The sequence below is a fragment of the Orbicella franksi genome, chromosome 15, assembly GCF_964199315.1.
Source record: "Orbicella franksi chromosome 15, jaOrbFran1.1, whole genome shotgun sequence".
NCBI classification, from domain to species: Eukaryota; Metazoa; Cnidaria; class Anthozoa; order Scleractinia; family Merulinidae; genus Orbicella; species Orbicella franksi.
This window is the reverse complement of record NC_138159.1, coordinates 16795504-16821852: the sequence shown is the minus strand read 5'-3', so window position 1 is coordinate 16821852 and position 26349 is coordinate 16795504. Positions and strand designations below refer to the sequence as shown.

Here is a 26349-nt window from a genome sequence, read left to right as displayed (position 1 = left end):
ACATAACGACATCGTCATCATCGTCATAATCATTATCATCACAACAAGGTGTTGTGACACCAATAGTGGACATAATGACATAATAAAATAATTTCATAATCGCTTATGTTGGCAATGTGAACATCAACATAAAAACAGAAGTAAAAGATCATGTTTTTCCCTTGTGTCGTTACGTTTGTGCTGTTATGTTGCTATTATGTCGTTATGTCAGTATGTTCACACTGCAAACATACCGACATACCGTCCTTCTTATGTCATGTCGCTTTTATGAACTAGGCCTTCTACTTGTCATCCAAACGTACATTCAAATTTATGGCAACGTTGATCAGCGTTGATAATCGATAAACAAAATAAGAGAACGGGAATTGACGTAATGAAAATACAGATCAGTAGTAAATCAACGTAAAGCAATTACTTATTATCAATTAACATCAACATGTTAGGGAAACTCGAGTAAAGCAATGATAAAACAGGTATTTGGTCAGCAAAGAATGATGCTTAATCAACTGAAGACATCACTGTAAAGGGATAAGCATTCGTGCACCACAAAAATAGAAAAAACAAAGTCTTGCAAAAACAGAGAACCACGAAAACATTTAGCGATCAAGCCCAAATACGAAATCCTAAACATTAGAAGTAGAGGGGAAAAATGTTGTCAGAAACATTGCTTCCCCTCCCCTTCCATCCCTTAATCAACACAGATCAAAGATTTACAAAGACAGGTCAATGATAAGTAAGCACAGGGCAGTCACAACTGAAGAAGCACCGGACAATGATAAGTGACCACCCACTGCCACTCGTAACGTGCTATTCCAATTCACGAGTTACAAGTGAATTCGAGCCACGCACACTAAGGAAATCTTCCGTGGGAAAAATAGATTGCGGCTGTACATTTCACCACAATACCATGGGAACCTTTAGAGCCCATAAAGTACAAAGGAAGACATATTTTTGCAATATTTGATCGTGTGCTCAGTAACAGCATTGTGTGTGTTAGGTTTGAAGGTTTAAGCACTTTTCTGTACGTTTTTACCAGCGTTGTTAACGTTTTCGTGCGCTAAGAACTATGGGTAACTGTACCAGTCACCATATTTTTTTCCTACGGAGGATAAACATAGCATTATTACCCTGTGACGTACACCTTGTCGTGCTGTTATCGCTCTTTATAGTCCAAGTCAGTGCTTGCTATTGGGCCTTTAGAACGATATTCCTGTAGCTTGTGTGATCTCTTCCTGTCTGTTTTCAACGGGGAAGTCATCGGCGAAGGGTCTGAAAATTCGTTAGAACCAAGAGAAATCAATCCCTGTTGTTAAGCTTTGAGAGGTAACGGTCGCAGAATTCTTATGGTGTCCGTAACAGCTTATACATATTATCTTGAAACATTCAATCAATTTCAATTTGTACTCACTCTTGCTAAAAAAAATTTACAATGTTTAATGAAAATATTAAAAGTGAAAGTTAGAGCACTAGCTGCCTGGAATAACCATAGGGGCTAGCGGAGCCAGGCAACCAGTTAATATCAGCATTAAATAGAAATAAAATACAGGGCCGGGTTGTTCGAAAGCCGGTTAACGCTAACCCAGGATTAAAAGTTAACCGAGGTAACAATTTTTCTTCTACAGAAATGTTTTTCACTGCTTATGTTTTGTGTAGTTTGAGATCACTGAAGCTCAAAACTGAAGGACAAACAATACAAAAAAAAAAAAAACGTCACCGAAAATGTACAAAAATGAAATCAAAATTCTCGCTAATCCTGGATTAGCTTAATCGGGCTTTGAACAACCCGACCCAGGTCAGCAAGAAAACTGAAGCACAAACGCACACACAAGAAGAAAAAAAAAGAAGAAGAAACACGCTATTTCTATGCCATGAAGGAAGTCTAAAATAGTTAAATTTATATTGGGCCTACATTTTCCAAGTCGATCTCAATCCTCACCAATCTTAACCAATCTTATTCCTTAGCATTATATAAAGGAGATATTGACATAAATATGCTTATTATGTTGGCTAATTATGACGGATGGTGCATCCAAAACCTTCCAGGTCTATCGTTCGTAATCCGTCTTGAGCAGTCTTCCCCAATCCTAACCATCCCGGTTACTTATATATAGGGGAATGTTAACATAATTATGTTAATTATGTTAATTATGTTAATTATGTTAGCGGGGGAGCCATGTCAAGGATGGTGCATCCCAAACTTTCCAGGTTTTAACGTTCGTAATTCATCCCAATCACTCCCAATCCTAACCATCCTTGTTACTTATATATGGGGGATGTTAACATAACTTTTTTTTAATTATGTTGGCAATGGATCCTTGTAATGTATGCTGTATCCTAAACTTTCTATGTTGATTGTTCGTAATCCGTCTCAATACTTCCCAATCTTCAAAAGGTAAACTTTCTTATGGTGCTTCAATCAGAAGCAAATTTGCACGATAACGTCATTTGACTACAACTACCAGAATTCCTTTCGTTTTTATTTTATTATTTAAATTTTGAAGCCCTAGTGGGGTTTAAATGGCAATTGCTCTAAATAACATGAGAAACAGAAAACGTGGTGGTTAAAATCAAATTACGCCATCATGCAAACCGCCTATTTAAAGAACATTCCCTTCACTAGAAGCGAATCACTAAAGATGGGTATACTGGGGATTCTTGCCAATCTGTAATAATCTCGTTCTAGAGTTTGCGTCCCCTTCACCATGAAATAACGTAATAAATTCTTATGTTCTAATGATAACACAACTTACTTTCAGAGAGAGTCGAGAAAGTATTGTCAGATGTGGGAGACCATTCTGATACGGGATTTGTTTTAGCTGTGGATGGTCTGCAAACAGAATTGAAAAGGCAGGGTTTACAGCGTCTGTATCAAAAGAAACTGGTAAAAATACTTTACGTACACCGCACATCACTACAAAGAGAGTAAAATGATGACACTTGCTCGAAACAATCAGAGGCTGGACTGCACCTCTATGAACAAACATCTCCAAAATTCTATAATACCAATAAGGGACACTATAACTTTACCGTCAAGTAATGTTCAAAAAAATATGTTCAAATGTTGTTGTTTATAGTGGCCAATGCGCTTAGCTACACCTAGCAAGTTCAGAGGCATGCTACTTAAACTGAAAGATACAAAGATATCGAATAAACATAACAGGCTTAAAAATCCCAACTGGCGGAAGGCAGACCAGTTGGCTCTTTACAAGCATGACCGAGGAGCTGAATTAGGGTCTACCGAGAAACAACTCCAGCTAAGTAGTCAGAGCGGGACTTGAATCCGCGACCTCCGCATTTCAAGTCCGGCGCCCCAACCACTCGACCACGCCGCCTACCTCATGTTAGTCGGTGGCGTATCTGGAAACTGGTGAAGTCTTCGCTGTTTAGCTTTAGGACTTGAAATACGATCCAAACTCTGTGGGGAGAAATATAAAAATTATTGATACAGTTTTGAAACAAGGACAAATTTAGCACCATCGAAAATTGCTGCTAACCTCCAACAGTCTTGTGGACAAAGTGCTGGCGTCTAAGGTTTCTTGCTGTGGAGAGTAACAAAAGTCCGTTAAGCTTCGACACCAAAATGAATGCCGTGGTTTCTCCATTAATCCCCCAAACCCCCCCCCCCCCCCCTCTCACCCCGACACTTATTGCAACCTTGATTAATGCTCAAGGCGTCATCGCGAAGTAATACTGGCGACGTTTACTTAAAACTCATCCTGCTAAAAAGTTACATGGGTCTTGCAGGTTTTACCAACCGTAATGCCAGCTGCACAATGTTTTTGCAAATCATAACATGTCTGGTGATAGTTGCAACGATGCTTTTCAACTTGCAGTGCAAACGTTTGCAACACTGGTAGCTACTGATGCACGACAAGTTGTAATAAAATGGTGCCCATATAACTCGGTCTTTACAGAGCTCGGCAATTGCATAAGTATTATACATTATTTACCGGGAGTGGAGCAGTAACAATTCATAATTTGATGTTAAATATGCTGGCCGGGCCGAATGGTTTGTTTTGTATCAAATGAGCTACTCCTCTAAAATTACTCGACATCACGTCACGTGATGTTGTTGAACCAATCATAAAGACAAAATGAGTCACACGACATTCTTCTCACCCTGTAGTCTTCAGCCATTGATTTCGCTCCTTGAAGTTCTCGCCGAATACTTCCAACTCTTTCTTTATATCTGAACAGAAAACTTTAAGCTGAGCACAAAATTCATCCATAAAATGTGTTGCTTCTTTGGCGCTCATTCTGTAATTTTTTTGGCCATTTAATTAGTAATAAATATGTTCAAACATTCTATGCCAAACCAACGCGCCTCGTGTTAACTGTTAAGTATTTCTTTCAATTTAAGATAACTTCTCCTTTACTATTCTGTACAACATTCAAAATGGCGGTCCCGAAACACGCACCAAAACGTGGTGCACATAATTACTGAAGGCGAGAACTAACAAACTTATCACGTGTTTTTCGTCGAAGGTTGCCTAGTAACGAGGCGTAACCTTATGACGTCAAGCCGTACAGTCTTTCATATGCTCGCGGGTTCTCGCAATGTGTTCTAATTGGTGGAACCATTTCGGATACTTTTGCGACTTCTTCCGACTCGCTTACGAGCAGAACTTTAGAGCCAGTGTAACTCACCTGACATACTTGTCGTGAAGTTTGTCTCTTTCTCTCTGCTCGCCCTGAAACAAAGTCATCAACAGCTATTTCAGTCAATCAATTGATTAAACCAGAAGGATATCACCTAGTCTAAGTGATATGCTTTTGATCAACCTTTATATCTCGTTTTAATTTACATTTTTACAGTTAGACCGGCCCACGGTAAAGAATGAAAAAAAGAAGTGAGGGGTTATCAGATTAATTAGATAAGATATGTACATCTATTACTACTTTTTCAGTTTGCGAATAACAAACTAGCATACACTGATCAAATCACACTTCATCCAGAAAACAAATCTAGAAACTCCATATTCTGTTTTCATCAGTTCGTCTTCTTCACAGCCTTTAGTTCAATTGCGCTTCTCGTTAGCCAACCCTACCCTTCCTTCCCCGCCCCTTAACGTTTTTCAAATTGCAACGTCGGAAAAGACACAAGCCAGTGTTTGGTGATCCCGTATTTAATTACGTACCCGTAAGCCCTCAAATTCTTCTAAAACCTTTTGCCGATCATCCAGGGCTTCGGCCGTGGCGTGTAGGGCTCGTGTACTCTGTAGATACAACAACAAACGTATTTTTTGGAAATTGCGCTGAGACCTTTGTTGCAGGTGGGAAGCGCGGTGGCCTCATGGTTAGCGCTCGTCTCCGGATCAAGCGGTCTGGGTTCGAACCCTGGTCGGGGACATTGCGTTGTGTTCTTGGGCGAGACACTTTACTCTCACAGTGCCTCTCTTCAGCCAGGTGTATAAATGGGTTCTAGCGAAATTAATGTTGGGGGTAACCCTGCGATGGACTAGTATCCAATCCAGAGGGGAGTAAAAATACTCATAGTCGCTTCATGCTCCTGAAACCGGGATAAGCTCCGGCCTGATGGGCCACTTGGCTCGTATGCAGACAGTTTTATACCTAGACCTTTGTTGCTCTTACCGTTTCTAAATGAGCAGTCAACTGAGCTATTCTGTCCTAGAAAATAAAGAAAAATGTAAACTCATTCAACAAAGTAAACTTAAAAATGTGAATTTAAACATACAGCAAACATATTCGTATATTACAAGAAATCCCAGAGAACATTCGAAGATTAAATGCCGTTTTCTTTACAAACCTGGAGAGTTTTAATGTTGTCAGTATTCTGTTTGTTCTTCGATTCCAAACCTAAATACATAAACAAAGCTAATCAGTGCAGAGTCACAGAGTTTGTAACCTTTTAATTTCTGGACTTAAGTACTTCACTGACCTTAACTCAATACTTCAACCTTGCACACAATGTAAAACACTTGCTACTACTACACACCATAAAAATTATTACAATTTCATGCAATTTCGGAATTGTGAATAAATCGACTTTTGAGATAAGTTCCCAAGAACCCGCAAAGAAACTGCCAAGTTTTTAGTTTTCAACCACGCATGTTTCAACACAAAATATACACGTGGTATTTTCACGACAACAGGACGATTTTTCGCCCAAAAATAACACCCTTTATTATATGGCAAGGAAGTCTTGAGGTAAATCTGAGCATTCTGATTGGTTCTTTCTTGGTCGGGATTTGTTCATACGAAGAAACGGTCATGAGCCGTGTATTTCGCCATATAATAAACTACTTACTAACCTAGCTTGCTCGAGTAATACTGGGAAATATTGACCCCTCGGTCGTTTTTGTACGGACCTTGCTGCGCTCGGTCCGTACTGCCACGACCTCGGGCCAAAATATTCCCCAGTACGGTTAGTAACCTATTTGTCTCACTTTGTGAGCCAACAAAAGTCGCCTAAAAATGTTCACTAAATCTTCGGAAAAAATAATTTCTTTCGTAATTACCTTTCTTTTGCGCTGCAAGTTCATCAAGCAGCATGCTCTGCTTGTCCAGTTCTGATATGAAGTACTCTTTGTCTTCGTCCGCCTTTTGGACAACATCCTAGCAATAAAATAAACACAAAGAAATCTCTGTTTCTTCCAGTATGAGAGGATCATTGTGAGGATATCAGGGCAAGATAGCCGCTTTGCTAACTCGTCTCACACTAGTGACTGGAATAAAATTGGTTGGACTGTGGCACAACAAGTAGCGTGACGAGCAATAAAATTGGTTGGACTGTGGTACAAGAAGTAAAGTTCATCAACACAACATGCACTTGTGTAAATGTATGTAAGCCTATGAATGACCGGATGATAGACCAGACAAACTTCAATACTTGTGTCACAGTGCAAGCAATTTTATTGTTCGTCACGCAGGACGGAGTGCGTGACGAGCAAGCGGAGGGGTAACTTGCGCGTTACGTTTTTGATAAGACGCAGTACAAACCCTGATTCTTTTCTGGCTCCAGTCAGCCTGTTCCTTTAACCTGCGTTCGGTTGACAGGCGAGCTTTCAGCTCTTCAGAAAGCCAGCGGAATTTACCCTTCAAACAACAAAGAAGCAAATTAACAATCAGCTAATCCGTTAACATGCTCAAGGAAAGTTCAAAAATGCTCCTAAAAAACTTATGTAGTAATCATAGTGAAAAGTTCACAATTAATTTGTATCGTGACCAATTTGTAAAGAAACTCTTTTACTGAGTTACCACCTAGCTAAGTTTATTCTTTAATTCGGAGTTGAAAAGTAGTCAGGTCATATTTTGAAGACTGTGGTTCATTTTCAGAAATCCTTAAAAACCTTCTGATTATCTTCGGATATCCTCGAGTAAACTTCGGAACCCTCTTGGTCCTTGGGTATCAGGCTACTGAATATGTTTGCCTTCGACGAACGAAAACTAACAGAAATTCTCTCCGTCTAAACACTTTTTAAGGACCATAAGCTTAATATATATGACTTGTTAAAAGAAACGAGTTTAGTCAACATTACAGGAAAAGGGAAGATATACGTGTTTGGACATGTAAGCTTATTAGAGCAGGTGTTTTAGTTGTGCTTATGAAAATGAAAGTAGTGAAAACTGTACTCACTATCATGTCAGCAATCCAGGTTTGAGAATTGTTTCTTATGCTTCCATTGGCGAGCATAGACTGCAAACAAGCAATTAAAAGTAAGTTTTTACCTTTCTCGAGACTTGTCGACTTCACTAAAAAGGCCATTTCCGAGCTGCCTTATTCCTCTGTGTTAAAACGAGTCTGTGTTCCACCTGCAGGTTCATTTTCATGCAAATCAAACTGATTTTCTTGTGAAACGTTTTGCACGAAGACTAGTTTTGAAACAGAGGCACAAGGCAACTCGGAAATGGGCTATTAAGTGGTGACTGATTGATGGATCGATTGACGTACTCACCGGGAGGGGCATGTCCGAATCTCTGCAGACTTGCTCGATAACTCGATCTAACTGATCATCCACTTTCTGTAGACCAGACTATAGTAACAAGTAAGAAACTTAAGGTAATAAGTCGGATACAGAGCAGCCATAATGGCTCGTTAGAACACTAAACCGTATATCTGCTCCTTGAAAAGATATTAATTGTCTATGCTTTCATTTAGCTCTTATTAACCGGTCAGGAGGTCTGCATGGGAGAATCTTGACCGAGGTCGTGAGTACAGACCGAACGCAGTGAGGTCTGTACACACGACCGAGGTCAAGATTCTCCCAAACAGACCGACTAAGGTCGGTTAATAAGATGTTTATTATATGGCAAACAAGAAAAATTTAATTCTTTTAATGTAACTGGTTTGCACTATCTGGCATTTTCCTTGCGAACAGCGATGAGCTGAACTTAAATCTGCCAAAGTTTGCTTATCCCCTTTACTTTTTTTCTCATTAGGCTTTTTGGCACTTGCATAATGAGAATATTTTCTGGAAATAGTATTTTTAGAAGAAAAGACTCAATATTTTTGTACTGTAGTTTGCAACTTTTTCACCGCAAAATGTAGCTAGTCTAGACGCCGGTCTACATACGAAAATCTAGACCGCGGTCAATATCGATCTCAGCCAATCAAATTCGTGAATTCGGTTGTTCCCAGTCCTTGTGAGACACAGTCATATGATAAGAAACGAATACAGCATCGCTTGTACCTGTTGTTCCTCGGAAGCCTTCTCCAGCGCGTACTGATTTCGCCGCACAGCATCCTCTAACTGAGCGATCCTTGATATAAAACGAGAAAAGTAGATTTGTGAGGATGACACAAAACCCGACAGCGACAGACCCAGAAAAAAAGCATTAAAAAAGCAATCAAACAGACCTGCTCTGGTTGACTTCAATTGTCTCTTTCTGCAAATTGTAAACAGAAAATAATGTGAAGACATCAATGATCATCGCAGTTTTATAATGTCTTCATCTCTTTCTTTCAAATATATGAACTTTCATATATTCACTTGCAGAAAATAATGTGTTCAAAACAGATGACAAATGTTGTACTACACAGAATATGGATTCAAACATTGCTGCATTTTACTTACCAAGTTTTCCGATTCCTCCTTGGCCTGTTCGTAGCGGGTTTTCAACTTGTTGTTTTCCTCGGTCGCTCTGATTGACAATGAAATCAAAGAACTTTCAAAATTTGTGTTTCTTTGTCGCCAAATTTTAGCACTGCACCCTAGCTCATTTAACGAAACCAAGAAAACTTTGCAAAGAAAAATGCTAATTAATTAGTTAACTCACACATTCAGCTCAGTGTTAAGTTTCTCCATCTCCTCCCGGTCTTTTTCTTGGCGTTTACGTAACGCTTTGATTGTAGACTTCTCATCCGCAAGTTGAATCTGCGTTTAAAGAACACTTGATTCACATCTCCTGTCGTTAGCGACACAATTTGTTGGCACAACGACACCGAACCCTCCCCAGTAAGCCAATTTTCGTTACTGCCTACTTGACAAGCCATTAACGGAGATTACTTGAGTAAAACAGCCAATCAAGGAGCACGCAAACGCATTTGCAACTTTTTGACATCTTTTTGTTGGTTTCCCAAGCTTCTTAGCCAATCAAGGATCAATCAACCGCAAGTACAACTTTTTGACATCTTCTTGTTAGTTTCCCAAGCTTCTCAAACAATCAAGACTCACTCAAACGGACGTGCAACTTCTTGACATCTTTTTGTTGGTTTCTCAAGCTTCCCTCCCCAGTAAGTCAATTTTCGTTACTGCCTACTTGACAAGCCATTAATGAGATTACTTAAGTAAAACAGCCAATCAAGGATCAATCAACCGCAAATGCAACTTTTTGACACCTTTTTGTTGGTTTCCCAAGCTTCTTATCCAATCAAGGATCAATTAACCGCACGTGCCACGTTTTGACAACTTTTTGTTGGTTTTTCAAGCTTCTTAGCCAACCAAAGAGCAACCAAGTACAATCTTTTACCTCCAAGCCATTTTGACTTTCCCGCCTCTTCGACTAATTTGTTTCTGATTTGTCAAGCAATAGTAAAACCAATATCAAAATGTGGTGACATCAACGCAACCAAGTTGAACTTTTCACTTGACCTTTTTACCTTCATATCGGCGATTTGATCCTCTATTTCACCTCTCTGTTTATTTGATTTTTTAGCAGCATCTTGTAGAGCTTGTTCGTGATTAGCCTGATGGGAGAAAGAAGAACGATATTGATTTTAGTCAGTTTAGGGAAAGTGTAATAACTGCACAACAAAACAGTGCGGTATCAAAAGTGAAACACAAGCACGACTGCTTAAATATGCATCACGTGATAAACGGGTGCGTATCACGTGGCAATTGAGTATGCATCACGTAGTATGTTTGTCTTAGCTGGTGCTGACCTCACTCTAAGGCCCCGTCTACACTACGCTGGATAAATTTGAAAACGCTGCTTTATTTCTATGGTTAGGCCTACCGTCCACACTAGTCCGTCACGAACACGGAGCATTTTGTAAACGCCCTTGAAACCAGGGGTATTTGAAAACCCTATCTTTACTTTTTCGTATGGACGGAAAACATTTTAAAAGTGGAGTTTTTGGGACACAATGAAGTCACGATAATCATGACAAGAGATTTCCCTTCGCGAGTTTTCCTCAAACTCAAATCCGAAATGACCGGTCACGGCGGTGATTGTTGCGGTTTCAAATCTTTCCGGCGTAGTGTGGACGGAAAACATTTGTTGCGTTTCCAGAGTCAAAACATTATCCGGCGAAGCGTGGACGGGGCTTAAAGGGCGTGGACTGCACTGCAGACAATCAGCACTTTAGCAGTTACATAAATTTACAGATAAAGCGAGAATGCAACGTACCGTGAGAGACTGGATCTGTTCCTCAAGCTCTCTCAGTGCGTTCGTGTGCGCATCTCGTTCCTAATAGGGTAAAAGAATAGATAAGTACGCGATCAAGTGTGATGTCGCGATAAAGATGTTAAAGAACGCAGGCTTGCGTACTTGTTGCAGCTGAGCGTAGAGTGACGCGGCCTCTTCTTTAGTAGCTCTCTCCTGATGTCTCGCTTCCAAAATACGTTCCTCGTAATTCTATATGAGTTGAAAGACATTAGATAAATTAACGCCACGATAATACTGAGAAAACTATAAAATTCGATAATGAACGGCTCGAAAAAAGTCCCTAGATACCCAACCCCTCTCCTCACCCCATCCCCAAAGAAAAAACATTTTTTTAAACACAAGTTTATTACGGAATTTTTAACCCAACTTCACTCGAGCGTCTCGTAATCTTACATCATCTCGCAATAAGTAGTTCCAGTGCCCTTGACCCACCTGTCGCTGCTCGGCTTCCTCTTGGAGTTTGGAAACTAGCTTGGCCACTTTCGCACGCAGTTCTTTGATTTCCTTCATCTCTTTCTACAGAAATACGAGGTAGAGGTTCAAATGAGTTAGAACGTGTTGTCACCAAACGAGACACAAAAATAGGACACAAAGTGAAGTACTACATGAAGTATCACATACCAACGGTTCTTGCGGGTGCGCTGAGAGTCCTTGTTCTGCCTGCCGTTCCAGCCTCTTGCATTTTGTACGATATCTAGGGAAGAGTAGGTCATTTGACTTTTTATCATCTGTAACTTGATTGACATTGAAGGAGAGGGGGAGAAGACGCACAGGAGAAGAAAAGGGGAAGAGAGGGAAGGAGGCCAGGTCTTGAATGGTGGCACAAAACGAATGCTGGAGGGAACGACGGTGGGAGCTGAGAGGTAGGGCGGGAAGGTAACGAGATAGACAGGGAACGAGAGATGAGGGCAGGAAGGGGTACTCATACCTTATAAACACGCGAACATTTTTTCAACAACCTCACAAATTGATTAAAGTACACTGCTGGTTAAGACTCACTTGCTAGTTCTTTTTGGGTACAAATTGAACCCACAATGTAACTTGCCTCGCGCAGCAAGGAAAATTAATGGGTTAAGGATTATCTGCGTTATCTGCGTAAAGGTCGCCCCACTTTTAACGCAGCCCAAATTGCTCTCGCCCCATTTTTCGCGCGGCCCGATTTGCTCTCGCCCCATTTTCGCGCTGCCCGAATGCAAAAACAAAGCTCTTTCGCGCGGCCCGATTTTGTACGCAGGCTAATCGAGGGGGTGAAAGTAAGGCACCAATTCTTCTTGCCTTCAAAGAAAAGGAAAATTTGATGAGCGCTCGCGGAACACCAATTTAGTATACTACAAGCTACAATTGAAAAGTAAAAAAGACGGATCCTTACTCTTTAATAGATTGCAGAGCTTTGTTTCTTAGTTCTGTTCTCTTCTTGTCGCTATCCTTCAGCTGGTTGTCTTTCTCCTCCAACTGTTCTTCCAGCTCTCGCACGCCTTTGCTGGCTTCTTTCAGTTTCTTGGTCACAGTCTCCAGCTCGTTCATGTAGCGTTTCTTCTGTTCTTCGCTTTCTTCGTACTTGGAAAGCAGATCTCTCATCTGGCTGAGTAACCTCTCCTGCTGCTCGTCCTTTCGATCCATGTCCTGGTGCAGAAGTTCCAAGTTGTTTAACATATCCAACCTGACAGAAAAGCGAAAGGTGGTCGTTATTTCCCCTTCATAGCAATATCAATCCTATAACGTCAGCACATGACGGGCTTTAGACAAGAAAGAATGAAGAGTAACAGAGTTAATCCCCCTTATTGATATGCCTAGCTCTGCGAGTGGGAAAGATGAACCAAATCCTGCGCTGTGATTGGCTACCCGAGTGGGCAAGATGGCGCTATCTTACCCGCTCGGGACTACCCGCTGCGTCCCGCAGGAAAAATTTTCCCAAAAGCCATATAATAAATCCTTTATTGACCGAGCTTGTTCGGTCAAGATGGCTGGATATTGGCCTCATACCGAGTTTATGATCCTCGACTCCGTCTCGGTCCATAAACACGCAAAAAAAAGAACTTGGCCAATATCCAGCCGTCTTGACCTCACGCTTGGTTGATAACCATGTATATGCATCGTAGGTCTTATTCCCAAGGTAATCCATCTCAAGTTATTTATAGGCATGGTACCCAGTTCTTCCACTGGTACGTTAACACACGTGTTGCGTGGATGTTTTCGTGGAAGTCGAAAATTCTAACAGTATTTGATGAAAATAATACTTGCAATAGCTGTCATTAACAATTGCAAACGAAAACGTTTTATACAGAGGGAATAACAAAAAGTAGATAACTCACATTTATTTGTTTAATGCAAACAGTTTAAGAGTTTCATTTCCAGGTCTGTGACTTGTAGTGAGGTATTGGAAAATAGTGCTGCACCAAAATTTGTCCTGCAGAAATCTGGCTAAATTAATTTGTCATTCGGCCCATTTAATGGAATAAATAAATAAAATGAAAAATGAAAATGAAATGTCTTTGTCTTGTAAAGAACACCTGTGATTGCTTATTCTCGAGTCCTGACCCAAGGGTGTCCCTGGCGGGATATTTGACGATAGATTTATTGTGAATCATACCTATCCATATCCTCCCCTCCCCTCAAGTTTCTTCCAGCAAGTCCATCATAAAAAGACTCTCCGGCAGGATGCCTGCGATCCAGGTCTCGCTCCAACTCAAATCGATCCAGGTTCCTCCTCATCTCGGACACGTGGTCGCCTCCAGGCCCCTCGGTTCGGCCCATGCTCCTCCTGAGTTGAGCGGTCCCTGAGGAGGTTGGGCCAAATGACTGACGTCTTTGCGCCGCGTTTCTCGTCATTCTCGTCACCTGCTGCATCATCTCATCCTTTTCTCGCTCAGACTTTGCAACCTAACAAAAGAAAAATGCTGTTCCTCTGTGACTAAATAAAATTCTCCCCTGGTTTGGCTTATGACTAACAAACTCTTAGGCCCCGTTCACACTACGCTGGAGGAATTTTAAAACGGGGGTTTCATTCCGAAAACACGTCAATTTTTTTCCATCCACACTACGCCGGAAGAATTTATATCGCAACAATCACCGGTCATTTTGGATTTATGTTTGAGAAAATCTCAGGTAAGGAAATAACCTGATCATCGTGGGGTCATCGTTTTCAAAAGCTCCGTCTCCAAAATGTTCTCTGTCCACATAAAAACGAAAAGTCGACGTTTTTAAATTCCTTTGGTTTGAAGAGCGTTTACGAAAAGCTTCGTTTTCATGGCGAACTGTAGACTATGAGCACTGTGCCCCAAACAGCAGGAAACCATTTTCCACAGACCTCGCGAAAGGTACAGTTAAACACCGCTACTTTGGGGAAAAGAAAAATAGTTCGAAATAGCTGAAAGCAAATTACTGAAGGGCAAATCCAAGGGAAATACTGTTGAGTTCGAAACAACGGGGAATTCGAAATAATCGAATTCAAATTTGCGGGGTCCAACTGTATTATCAGATCAAAACGAATTCCTTGTTTACCAATAGTTTAAACAAAAACAGGAATATAATCCTTAAAACAACAACTCGAAGAAATATTTAGTTTCTGACAATTAATGTTTGGTACTTGCAGGTTGTTGACATTTACGAACCGAGAGCATTAGCTTCCCAGAGCAAAAAAAAATTCCGCAAAATCCTTACCTGTCCCCTGAGGGTTTCAAGTTGTTCCACAAGCCGTTCACGGTCGCCTTGCCCTTCTTCCATCTGTCGATTCAAACTTTCCAAGCGGTTCTGAAGTCTTTTACGAACTGATTCATTGTCCTCTAACTTTCCTTGAGCCTCTTCGAGTTTTCTAGACAAGTCGTTTCTCTCAGCTTCTGCGCGCGAAAACTGTTGACGTAATTGTTCTGCCTTCAGAGTAGATTGAAAACATTAAATGAACATTCAGCCATCAATCAGAAGTTAAAAGCTGCCTACCAGTTTCTTAAAGTGCATCAATGAATCTTGTAATATATCAAACACGAGAAACAGTGTTTCATCGGGATATCCAAACACCGAGAAGAGAGTGAAAAATACGATGCGCAGCGGAGTATTTTTGACGAAATTCGAGGTGTTTGAATAGCCGATAAAACACTGTCTCGAGTGTTTGATATATCTTCTCAATCGAAACGAAAACTGAGCAGTAAACGAAGAGGTAAAATCGTCAAAATCTTTGCCAATTAAGACCGGGTATCCAAACCTCCTTCACAGTTGTGATTTTCTTTGTTTTAACTTGATGAATTACTAATGAGTTTGAGAAAAGTTGTTCAAAACTATTCAGAAAGATGAATCTTAAGTCAAATGAGAACGAGGACTAGCGAATAGAAAGCAGACATCCCAGATAATCTACAATCCTGGACAAAAGTCTTGGGGCAAATTTGCACTTTTGGCGCTTTTGCACACACAGCAGACACGAATACAACTTCACCTGCCTAACATCACCCTCACCCCACATACAATGTTGAAAACTAGTCCTGCAATTTCTTCTGAGTTTCAACATTGTATTGGATGGGGAGGGGGAACAGCAACGCCTTTTCAAAAGGAGAGCAGTTCTTTTTCAAACTTCAGTTGTAAATCACAGATAATTCGTTGCCATATATCAATGCCAAAAGGACTTTGGTCCACCCAAAAATGCTCCCGCAGAAACAGGGATGTGAGTTTCAAGCCAAGAACACGATCCGATAATTTTACGAGAAACAAGCTTTTGAAAAATACAACCATGTCCCCTCGCTCCAGGTAATTTTCTTCCTTAAAACGAGGTTGGCTACATTACCTGATCAACCAGAGCGTTTTTTCCTCCTTCGCTCTGGTCCAATCTCTTTGTGGCAGCATCTAGCTCGGTCATGACCTCCCTGCGTTCCCTCTCGGAAAGTTCCAGTCTCCCCGAGAGATCTTCCACCCGAGAGGCCAGCAATCTCTTCTCCCGCTCGCTCTCCTCCAGGGCCCTACGTTCAGTTTCTAGCTCACTAAACAACAACAACAAGAACCACAAACATTCGCTATGACAAAGGAAAATTTATCAGCAGCTGTAGTGGATGGAAAGCGTTCGTTAGGGTGAAAATTAAATATACATGTGCTTTATTCAGACAATGACAGATACGAATACTATGATCAACTTACCACGATTATCAATTGAGTAAGGCGCGACGGAGCTCTGGTGACAAAGTTTTGGACTTAAAATTATGGTGTTGCCACGGGCAACTGTCCACGTTTCCATGGTAACATTATCGTCGCCTGCAATTTCGCGCACTTTGCTGCTGATGACGTCAAAGGCCGACAGGTCGCCACTGGAAACGGAGCCAGTTGCCAGTTACAACAACAAAAGTTGAACGTTAAAACTTGGTCACCAAACTTTCGTAGCACCTTACTCGTCTGAGAATCGTTGACGATCGTGGAAAAAAACTTTGAAAAACAATCACAAAACGAAACTATATTTTCACTGTTAAACACATTTAAAAAACATACCTTGCCACTGAGCGGATTTCTTCTCGTATTTTCGTGTCGTTTGCTTCATCCAACAAACTCTAGAAAGATCAATAACAATAGGTGAAAACTGTTCCGGATAAATGTAGTTTTATGATTGCGTTAAGAAGAAACGAAGTGAAGAGCAGAATATCAGTTTTAAACCTTTAAACAACAGTTCAAATTGTCGATAAATTTCAGCACCTTTTTTATAGAACTAGTCAACTTTTTTTGAAAACTATTTTAGCGTGCTAGTAAAACCATGAAACTACAGTTCATAATTACAACCTATAGGTCTTTTGCAGTGACTTAATTTGTTACCGCAGGAGAGCATGAAGGGTGTTTACTTAGTGCATAGTTATGGTTTGTGAGTTAATCCCCCACATAAACCTTATGCTCAAAAGTAATCGCCCTCGAGTTATTTTTAGACATGGTATCCAGTTCTCCCGCGGATAATGTCACCACGCACACTGCTTAGATGTTTTCGTTGACGATCAAAATTACTGTAAAGTCGTTTCGGCTTTGCACGTGATTATATTCGCGTCACAGGATTGGCTGTCTCTAGACTCTCCTGAGATGTCTAAATATGGTAGTGATCTAAAAATAACTCGAAGTGATTACCTTGGGAATAAGGTCTTTATGGGGGATTCACTCTCTCGCCCTTCATTTCTCTTGCTATATAGAGTTCTAGAGACAATCCCTTCTTCAAATCTAACCACGTATTTCCACGGGGTTTAACACGTTTTATTCTGGTTCGTATTGTGTGATCGTCCGGGTGAGGGTAGTCCTGAAAACAACTGTTTTTGGTGGCTGATGCTTCGTAAACCTGAGCAGAAGTCACCTCCAGAGTCAAGTGAATAGTGTTTGTCAGTCGATGGTGTTATAAGTCTGGTCCATTGAAAGAGATTGGTCAGTTTAGCCGTGGTGGTATCGACAGACAAACACTATTCACTTGACTCTGAAGATGACTTCCGCTCAGGATGTCGAAACGTCAGTCACCTGACCAACAACAGTTCTTTTCAGAACTACCCTCACCGACGGACGATCACACTGATACTCCTGAGTTCAAACCATTTACTATATTACGTTTTATTCTACTTATTAAAAGTTCTCAGAACGAATTATTAGCTCAAATTAGTTACCTCAGCTTTTATTGGATTTATATTTTCAACTTTTTATAACATATACTTCTTATAATAGTATTATTTGTTTTCACGGGCATGTTCAAGGCGATTTAAACTCACAGTTAACAAATAGTCTTATATAGTTCAATAAGCCAGTGAGGTTAGACTAAAGTTTGGGGTTTAGCAATTTAGCAGTAAGTAGTTCAGTTATAGTAAAGCTGGGATTAAGAAGTTTCAAACTTGATTTTCCTAAGCTTGTCTCAAGAAGCGGAAAACAAGAGAAGAAAATGCTTGGCAACAAAGCAAAAGAAGTACGTATGTACGTATGAAAGATTGTAGTTACCCTAACATTTCGCAATTCACTGGCAAGTTGACCGACTTCTTGTTGTTTCCTCTCCCAAGATTCTCGCTCCGCACGCATCTGACAATCGCATCAGTAGAATAAATAGAGACATGTTGATACAGGCGCACACAGCGCAAGTGACAGTGCAGTGCAGTGCAGCGTGGTGGATTAAGACACAGGAAATAGGTCAGGCCAGAAGTTTATTCTGGTTTAGCACATAATGCAAAATATAGATGAAACAACATGCATGTTTACGGTAAACATTGCCGTCATCCTTTGACTTGGTTTTGATTAATTTTTGACAACTTTGACATCTTTGTCAATTTAACTTTCTTTTGTCCTCCATTGAAACGAACTGCGGTCGTTTCGCCCGAAAGTCAGTTCGCCCGGACTGTTTGCTCCCTGGTCAATGGACTAAAGAATGAGAAAAATCCTTCTTTGAACTTTCAGACCGGGCGAACAGACTTATCGTTCGGGAGAACTGGCTATCGGGCAAAACGACCGCTTACCGTTAAAACTAGTCAGCGGATGAAATTGCAAGGGTTATGGGACGCAAAGCTGGATTAAAAAGATCAATTATCAGAATTCGAATGTGAAGGTTTACAACTCCGCCCTTCATACTTCTTGCTACTCCAAAGCTAACACTGAAGTTGTCAAAAAGAAGTCAAAAAGTATCAAGAAATTAATCAAAAACTCTGTCAAGTGGAAACGGTGGCAGGGGCGATCTCCACTGCAAATGCTTTTCACAAGAAAGATTGCCAACAACAGACCTTTCTAAACTTGGCTGAACTTAGTGCAAGAGTGCAAGAGTGCAAGGTGCGGACTTCTCAGAAGAAAGCCTGTGTCCAACTGTTTTCGGTTCTGTCATGACAATCATTGCAAGTGAATCCGTCTGAATATCTCGCCGCTGTATCTCAACACATTTTCGTGAGTGCATGTTCATACTTTTACCTCTTTTTGTATTTCCTTGAGTCTGTTTTCGATTTCATCTTGCTGTGATTTTTGATTGGCCTGCAACTGTTGATAAACCACGTGAAGTTTTGAGAGAACTTGATTCTCAGGGTGATTTTTAATGTACACCCCCCCCCCCCCCCTCATGACACCAGTGCAACTATTAGTCAGTTAAATTGTTACTCAGATTATTGAGATAAATAGAGAATAAAGATCAAGTTATTAATACTAAATTAAAGTGCACCATTAAACATTAGGTACCATTAACTTGAAGTAATTTTTAATGGTTACAGTTAATCAAACACTTTGTTATGGGTTACGCATCAGCATACATCACATTAAAGTAACAGTTCTACATGTATGTGCAGAAGTGTATTAAAGTTACCTAAAATTTATGTCAACTTGATAACATTACAGCAAAATATTAGTACGCAGTGACATTAGCAGTAAAATATTGATTACGATTAAAATTGTCACAGTTGCTTGTAGCAGAGAAGTCCGGGATAAATTATTAAGTTTGGTACAGTTTATCAGCATCTCATTAGAAATTACCATATTACGGAAAATTTGAATTCATGTGTTCTTGGGTTCCTCAGTATAACACTGCTCACTAGACTAAAGTGAACTTAAATGAATGGAATTAGGAATACGGAAAGAATAAAAGAACTTTGTTTGACTCAGCCACCTACCCCATCCAAGTCCATCAGTCTGCTGGTAATTACCAGTTTTAAAATAACTGCAGAAATTCTTACGTGCTCATTGGCTAATTTTGATTGTCAATAAGCAAACAGACACATGAATTTATAATGTAAACATTTTTATGATCTCGCATTTTGGCTTAATTTTGTCCTTTCTGCATTTTCATTATTTTAAAACACAAATTGACATCAGTTTTTCATGCATCTGTCCTGTTATTGACAATGAATTTTGTCATAACACTGTCAAAGTAGTCTATGTATCCACTCACCTATCAACTCATGGATCCACAGCTACATTGACAATATCATGACGAAACTAATGAAAGGACAGATGCATGAAAAACTGACTTCAATTTGTCAGTTAGAGTGCCGTGAATTTGCTATAATAGCTATCACACTGGTCACAGAAAAGTAAAAACAGATATTGGGTCACTAAGAATGGAATAAAATAGCTACATCTCATGAGTCTTAAAAGAAACTTCTGCAGTTTACTTGCTGAAATAACATTGCAGTATCTGACCATTATCCATGCTAGAAATTGATGTATACCTCCACAAGATTACTTTCTTAAGAAATAGAAAATTTGTTCCATGTTTCTGTCGAGTTATAGTTCAAATATACAATTATAAACCAATTAGCGTGCCTATTTTCCTTGAGTTGTTTCCTAAAAAGACACGTAACATCATCAACTGACAATGTTCCAACATTCACAGGAGTATCTCACCTGTTGTCTTAAAGTTTCAAGCTCTCTGTCTCTTTCTGAAGCCAATCTTTGACTTTCACGTAACACATCACGTTCTGCATCTAATCCCTGCAACGTAAAAGTTCTTGTTCCTTTTTTCAGTTTCTCTTTATGGATCAAAACAGCAGTACTTTGCACTGAGGTTTCACATTCAAGCTCACAGTAACAAAAGGCTTTCCTTGGGCTTGCAATAGCAAAATTATAGCAAGCTAAGGAGATTATCACTAACTTTAACTAGGACTTCAGCTTGTCGCCTGCTAGCCTCCTCTGTTTCCCGCAGCTCATTAAGAAGCCTTTCTCTGGTCAAGGATTGAAATGTCATCGTTAACACCAGAAAAATAATTCATTTAAAGTAGACATTAATTCAATCAATACCTCACTAAAATTTGATATCCCTGCTATCTCAAACTCAAATCATATTTCTTCGGTTTCTCCTTTTTCAGACACTTGCTATCAGCTATCTTGAACCCCTAACATCTCAAACTTTTTTGTTTGAGTTTCAATCACCCCATGTTAAGGGGATGAACCCCGCCTTATGGCCACTCCGTTAATATGGCCACCACATTAAGACGGTCACTTTATTCTGGCCCAAATAAAAGCTCAGTCAGTCATTTTCTTAGTTAGAAAACACCTTTAATGCAGCCACCCCGTTAACACAGCCAGATTTTTGTGACCCGTTAATGCTTGGATTAACAGGGTTCCACTGTGTGTGCAGAATGTGAAATAACAAAAAAAAAAGTTGTAAGAAATAAAATTAATACCTCTCTGCTAAGTCAGCTCTGGAGATAACATCTGTAGAGAAATGAACAAAAAAACAATGTTCAATACAATAAGAATGCACAAAATGTTATTATGCAACAATCTGATCACAGAGAATAACACTTGACAGCATTAATTTAATCAATACCTGATGTTCCATTTGGACCTCGCTGGTCATGTCTGCCTCCCCAAGAATCCCCATCAACTCTGTAAGTCAGAGCAAAAAACAATATTCAGTAAAAAATCAGAGATAACCAGTAAATAATAATTTCATTTATTAGCTCAAGATCTTCTGTTAGACATTTCTATTCTGGACATGATTGATCATCCCAGTTTTGTACACAACTTAAGCAGCTGTGAAATTAAAGCCTGAAAAAAAAACTGTGATAATGATGATGTCTTTGTATCTTTCTCCACAACTTTCAAATATATGATCTTTCATATGTTCACTTGTAGATTTCTATCCTGTTTGGCTATTGTTTTGTTAGGCATCTATTTCAAAAATGCTGTCTGACTGCGCAGAATGTCTAACCCTAACCCTAACATTTTCCTTCATTGAATCTAGCATCATCTAGCATTGAACTGGGTCGAACCTAAGTGCTGTGTTAAACCAACCTTGCACGGTCTTCCCTTTCTCTTTCCAACTCGCCTGTCAATCGATTTTGTTCACTTTTTAGATTCCTGACTGCCTGTCTTAGCTGGTCAACCTGCAAAAGGAGCACCCCAGATGATTTGACATTCTAATCTTGACAACCAACTAAATAAACAAAGCAACAACACTGACTTACATCAGATTGAACATCCTGGTCAAACCGCACTGGTAATCTCTTTCTAGCTGGCCTTCCATGTTCATCCTCTGACTGAGCAAAATAAATTAAAAACAAAATGGGAAAAACCATAAGGCATAACAATCAAAATTAAAAGAAAAGAACACAAAAATATTGATCTTCACCTACAACAAGAGCTAATAACCTGTGATGACGAGGGAGTCGCAGGAAGGCGCCTTCTTCTTGAAATTCTTTCCCTTCTCAAAATGTCTGCAGACTTTTCAAGTTCAGCCCTTAACTAATAAGAGGAACACAATCATAAAATTTCAATGATGTGACAGAAACGAGGAAATCTCTCTGAGGCAGACATTCTTGTGACTAGTTTTAGTGACAGTCCAACTTAGAGAGGTGTCCACTTGAAACAGAGTTCAGTTTTAATTTAGTGTTAAGGCAAGCTAGTGAGATTCAGCCTTTGCGTTAGAAACGTATCATCGTCATATTGGTGTCTACTCTAAAAGACAGGTCCATACTGTATTAGAAAAACACCACACAAGTTTGCAATTCATTGAAAGCACTAACACCATGTTCTACCTTTGCAATTTCTTCATCTTGCTCGACATTTATATCTCTGTAATGCTCCAGCATGCGATCTGCTGTGGATAACACCTCTGTGGTCGCTTGCAGTGATGCTGCAAGGTCCTCAACTTTCTCAGCCACCACTCCACCCATTTTGGGTCGTGAAGAGGCAGCACGGCTGGGATGGCGAGGGGGAGAGGGTGGTCGAGCGTAAGGCTGACGGAGATGGCTCACTCTGAGAGTGCTTCTTCTTGGAGGTCGAGTTGCAGGAGGGTCATAACTTGCGCTATCGTCAGTTTCATCCCAAGGGCCTGTGCTTGTTGCCATCCATGTACCGTGTTACAGTTACACCCACCCAGGTTCAGCATCAGCAATTGAGCTTAAAGCAGTGTTTTAATGGCTGTCATAAAGCAACAAGTGATCAAGAAGTCATCAGAACTAAACAAAGTAAAAACTTGTCACTAGGAACAATCTCAGGAAATATCAAAGTTAAATCAACCAGTCTCATTCCCAGAGGCTATAATACTTCAAGGTCAATACCAAGAAATGGATCTCTGGGCAAAATCAGAACAAGAAAACCCAGCATTAATCAGAGTAGTTACTTTAACCCAGGTTCAGAAACCATTATTCACCTTGGACACATGCAAACAACAAACCAGGCCTGCCTTGTTTGAAAGGTGGACAACGCTATCCAACGAATAAATTGCAATCCAGCAGATACTGTGGTTTGTTTTGTTACCACTTATCCACTGGATAGCGATTTATCTGATAGATAGTGCTTTCCAGTCCTCAACAACTAAGGCCAGCTTCTTGTGCTTTCTGGCCCTTTCATTCTCTTTAGGAAGCCATTTGATATGTAGCACCAAACTCACAGTCTAGCTTGCAGTAAAAGCATGGAGTTTGTTAGGCAAAAGAGTAATAAAACCAGTATCAAATATGTCTATTAACTTACTGATTATACATTTAGACATTTAGTTAGTATATATTTTTTGCTTTAATTTATAATCAGCTGCAGAATGATTGAAAGTATTTGCTCTTGCATTAATTCTAAAACTCTCTGTTTAAATAGCACTTATGTAAACAATTTTACTCTCAAGTGGAACGTTAAAATCTAGTAAAAAACAGTGAACTAAAGTTACCAAAATTGTTACCCAATACTTGCCTCAGCTTTGTTATGTTGTAGATTTTTCTGTGGGTAACTTCTTCCCAGGGACAAGCAAACCAATCATTGGCTGTAGATTGTCTTTGAAATCAACTGAATTGCTTTGATTGACTTGATAAAACAAAAATGCTACAAGACCACCACAGCATGATTCTCAGGTTATTTTTAGAAGCAGCATCTTATATCATGCACAGCTTAACTTCCACTTACTTTTTAATGTGACCCTTTATTAACATTCAACATGATCAATTTAAAAACATAATTAACATGATACATTTTCAAACATTTAAACCATAGGATGATCACATTAACTTAATGTCAGATAATTTATGCAAACTTGCATATTGATTTGACAACTAATTTCCCTCCCCAGAGAATGGCTTTGTAATTGAATATAAACAATGGTAGAATATTGTTATGTTTACTCCAGCTACACAATGAAAGGATTAGCTAGGTGTCCACCAGGCTTTGCTATTGAAAGCCATTTAATCTTCACATTTTAATTAAGGCAAAAATTCAAAAACAGTGTTTAGAAAAACAAATAATAGAATGTAATCAAAGACCAGATGCTAACAGCATAGGAAATATAATGGAGAAAATAAAAAATTGTTTAGCTCAATACTCAAGGAATTTACACTCTGGGAGACACTTTTCAACATCATCCTAAAGTGAAATCACCTAATCTGTAATTTTAATCAGCTGAAAACAACGTTATTTATATAATTCGTCTGACACTGATAGATTTAATACCTTTTCGTTCCATTGATCACTTTGTTCCGATAATTGAGCAGTAAATGGGGGCAGCCTAAAATAACCTGAATAGCTAGCTCAGCATGTAACGGTCTGTATGTTTAATTCACCTACTGGATATCCATGCACGCAAAATAATTGAAATATTTACATCACTAAATCAATCTTCTATTTCTTTAGTTTATAGAGAACTAAATCCTGCTGTTCCAACTGCATACAAGAGATCAAATGGTTCTTAACAGGAGATTCCTAACATCTGTTCAAGGCATTTACCATTTGTCTTGCCAAACTAGTCACCCCTATGGGTGAAATAAAATTCCGTTATAATTTCAGGTTTTGGGTCCATGATTATATAATTAGTCAGGGCAGACGTCCGTTACTATCATTATCATCACGTCCGGATCTACCTTAGCCACAGTTTGACAAAATTCCAGTTGCAGTTCTTAAAATAATTGGATGTTTGTAAGCTGAAGTAGATCCTATTTGATCAGCTGTCCTTTATAATATAGTATCAAAATTTTAAAATACAGAATTATTCTCTTGAATACTTATAGCCAACAAGTACTGGATTTTACCGAAAGGGTTTAAGCTCTTCACTTTCAAGAACTTGTGATCGATAAAACATCATCTACCTAGCGAGAATATTGTGGTGATTCACCTAGTTGCGAAGTGGAAGGAAAACAAATTTCGATTCAAGCTTCTATCGCAAATCAATTGACATGCTTTTTAAAAGGTGTAACAGAACGCAACAGTATTTCATAGGAGACATACTCTTCCGGATGTCTTTCAAACTAATTGAAAATAAGAAGTTCACGCATAGACGTCTAGTAAGCTTTACTGAATGCACGTCTTTCATTCAACAGTATAATGCAATACCATGGCCAAAGCATGAACAGGAAACAATCGATCGTGATATGATTGCTATCTGTTAAAAAATAATAGTGATGAACGTAGAATATTTTTTACGTGTAAACTGAATAGTACAATTTTCCGTCGAGATACCGATAATATTAGCACCTTGGTAATTAGTTCGCAAACTACTCTACTGTGCTGTTAACACTTCGATCGCAAATGCAAGATCCCAGCTCACATCACTGTTAAATATACAAGTTCATCTAATTTATTTTAAGCTTGTTCAGAATATTTGAAGAAAGTGAAATTCGATTTCTTTTAACCCTAGCTTCTAGAAAATTCCATTGATCGTTCATGGCTCGACAGTAATATTTATTTTATAAGTTTTAAACTGATAAACAACTTCATGAATGGCTTACCTTCCAAGCGAAACTCCAGGTCCGATATCGTACAGCCTTTCTCGGTGAAAAACAAAGCTAGATCTTTGCTTCCAAAGACTCAGAATTCATTGTTGAAGCCATAAAATCTTATGATGCTATAAATTCCACTGCCGTGAGTAACCTGGCTACCAGATTTACATATTTTTCTCGTATTTTTGGCCGTTACAAACAATGAAATTAGAGTTGAAATGTACCGCGCAAAACTTATTTACATAACAAGGGTTGTGCTCTCATTTGGGTAACCGCTGTGCGCTAAGTATGGCAGATATTCGTCGCTAATTGCGTAGGTTTCGGGGAGTGGGTCGAGGGTAGCGGGTCGTCGCAGGGAAATAAATTAACGAAGGAAATCAGTCACATTTCTAGCCTGTGTAGCAGGACGTTTCGTTTCATTTTCCAAGTGGCGATGTCAAGCAAGCGAGTGAGCAAACAAGTGCCTCTTGTGTGAAAAAAAGGGAGAGAATTGGGGAGGGGGTGAGCAAAAATGAAATAGGAGGAGAAGGGGGGGGGGGGAGTCCTTTAAAGTTAGTTTGTAAACCGCACGAGTGAATCGCTTTTTATAACGTTATAAAGCCATTTCAAACCGTCCATTTTGATCTTTGTTATGTTTCCATGTATACTTTAGAGGCAATTCTTAGCTTTCGAGCCTTTCTTGCCGTAAAAACCGGCGTGCAATTCAAGCGAACATGAACTTTATACTGTATTCCCCGCATCAGGACACACCAAGCTTAATTAAATTGACCTCTTAGTGTTTGTCTGTTGACGAACAGGAATGCATTTTGAGGAGGAGGATACTGGGGTTGTCCTTAAAGCGGCAATACCGCAAAAAAAAATTCCACATCAAATCCAGGGCCGGTAGCTAGTAATAGAAAACCTCGGT

General features: G+C 39.6%; 1 protein-coding gene across 5 annotated transcripts in view; it reads right to left on the bottom strand.

Moving 5' to 3' along the window:
• LOC145470638 (uncharacterized) overlaps window positions 1–26174 on the bottom strand; it is a 28466-nt gene extending 2292 nt beyond the window's left edge. The window contains exons 1-39 of one of the 5 annotated variants that reach the window (XM_081454448.1): window positions 25452–26174; window positions 22901–23147; window positions 22284–22668; window positions 21898–21990; window positions 21714–21785; window positions 21541–21632; window positions 21074–21132; window positions 20928–20958; window positions 20396–20465; window positions 20149–20235; window positions 18727–18792; window positions 17776–17853; window positions 16312–16370; window positions 15620–15812; window positions 14509–14718; window positions 13439–13728; window positions 12218–12508; window positions 11470–11542; window positions 11281–11364; window positions 10951–11037; window positions 10810–10869; window positions 10061–10147; window positions 9238–9335; window positions 9036–9102; window positions 8819–8847; window positions 8652–8721; window positions 7917–7994; window positions 7598–7657; window positions 6961–7056; window positions 6480–6576; window positions 5768–5817; window positions 5593–5628; window positions 5139–5216; window positions 4648–4691; window positions 4120–4189; window positions 3495–3539; window positions 3336–3415; window positions 2751–2827; window positions 1128–1269 (exon numbers count right to left, since the gene is read on the bottom strand). In XM_081454448.1, coding sequence (XP_081310574.1) covers window positions 1154–1269; window positions 2751–2827; window positions 3336–3415; window positions 3495–3539; window positions 4120–4189; window positions 4648–4691; window positions 5139–5216; window positions 5593–5628; window positions 5768–5817; window positions 6480–6576; window positions 6961–7056; window positions 7598–7657; window positions 7917–7994; window positions 8652–8721; window positions 8819–8847; window positions 9036–9102; window positions 9238–9335; window positions 10061–10147; window positions 10810–10869; window positions 10951–11037; window positions 11281–11364; window positions 11470–11542; window positions 12218–12508; window positions 13439–13728; window positions 14509–14718; window positions 15620–15812; window positions 16312–16370; window positions 17776–17853; window positions 18727–18792; window positions 20149–20235; window positions 20396–20465; window positions 20928–20958; window positions 21074–21132; window positions 21541–21632; window positions 21714–21785; window positions 21898–21990; window positions 22284–22595 — 3585 coding nt within the window. In that variant the 5' untranslated portion in view covers window positions 22596–22668; window positions 22901–23147; window positions 25452–26174 and the 3' untranslated portion in view covers window positions 1128–1153. The remainder of the gene's footprint in view (window positions 1–1127; window positions 1270–2750; window positions 2828–3335; window positions 3416–3494; window positions 3540–4119; window positions 4190–4647; window positions 4692–5138; window positions 5217–5592; window positions 5629–5767; window positions 5818–6479; window positions 6577–6960; window positions 7057–7597; window positions 7658–7916; window positions 7995–8651; window positions 8722–8818; window positions 8848–9035; window positions 9103–9237; window positions 9336–10060; window positions 10148–10809; window positions 10870–10950; window positions 11038–11280; window positions 11365–11469; window positions 11543–12217; window positions 12509–13438; window positions 13729–14508; window positions 14719–15619; window positions 15813–16311; window positions 16371–17775; window positions 17854–18726; window positions 18793–20148; window positions 20236–20395; window positions 20466–20927; window positions 20959–21073; window positions 21133–21540; window positions 21633–21713; window positions 21786–21897; window positions 21991–22283; window positions 22669–22900; window positions 23148–25451) is intronic. The other 4 variants (XM_081454449.1, XM_081454447.1, XM_081454450.1 and 1 more) reach the window with 4 other exon arrangements.
• Window positions 26175–26349: the final 175 nt, after the last annotated feature.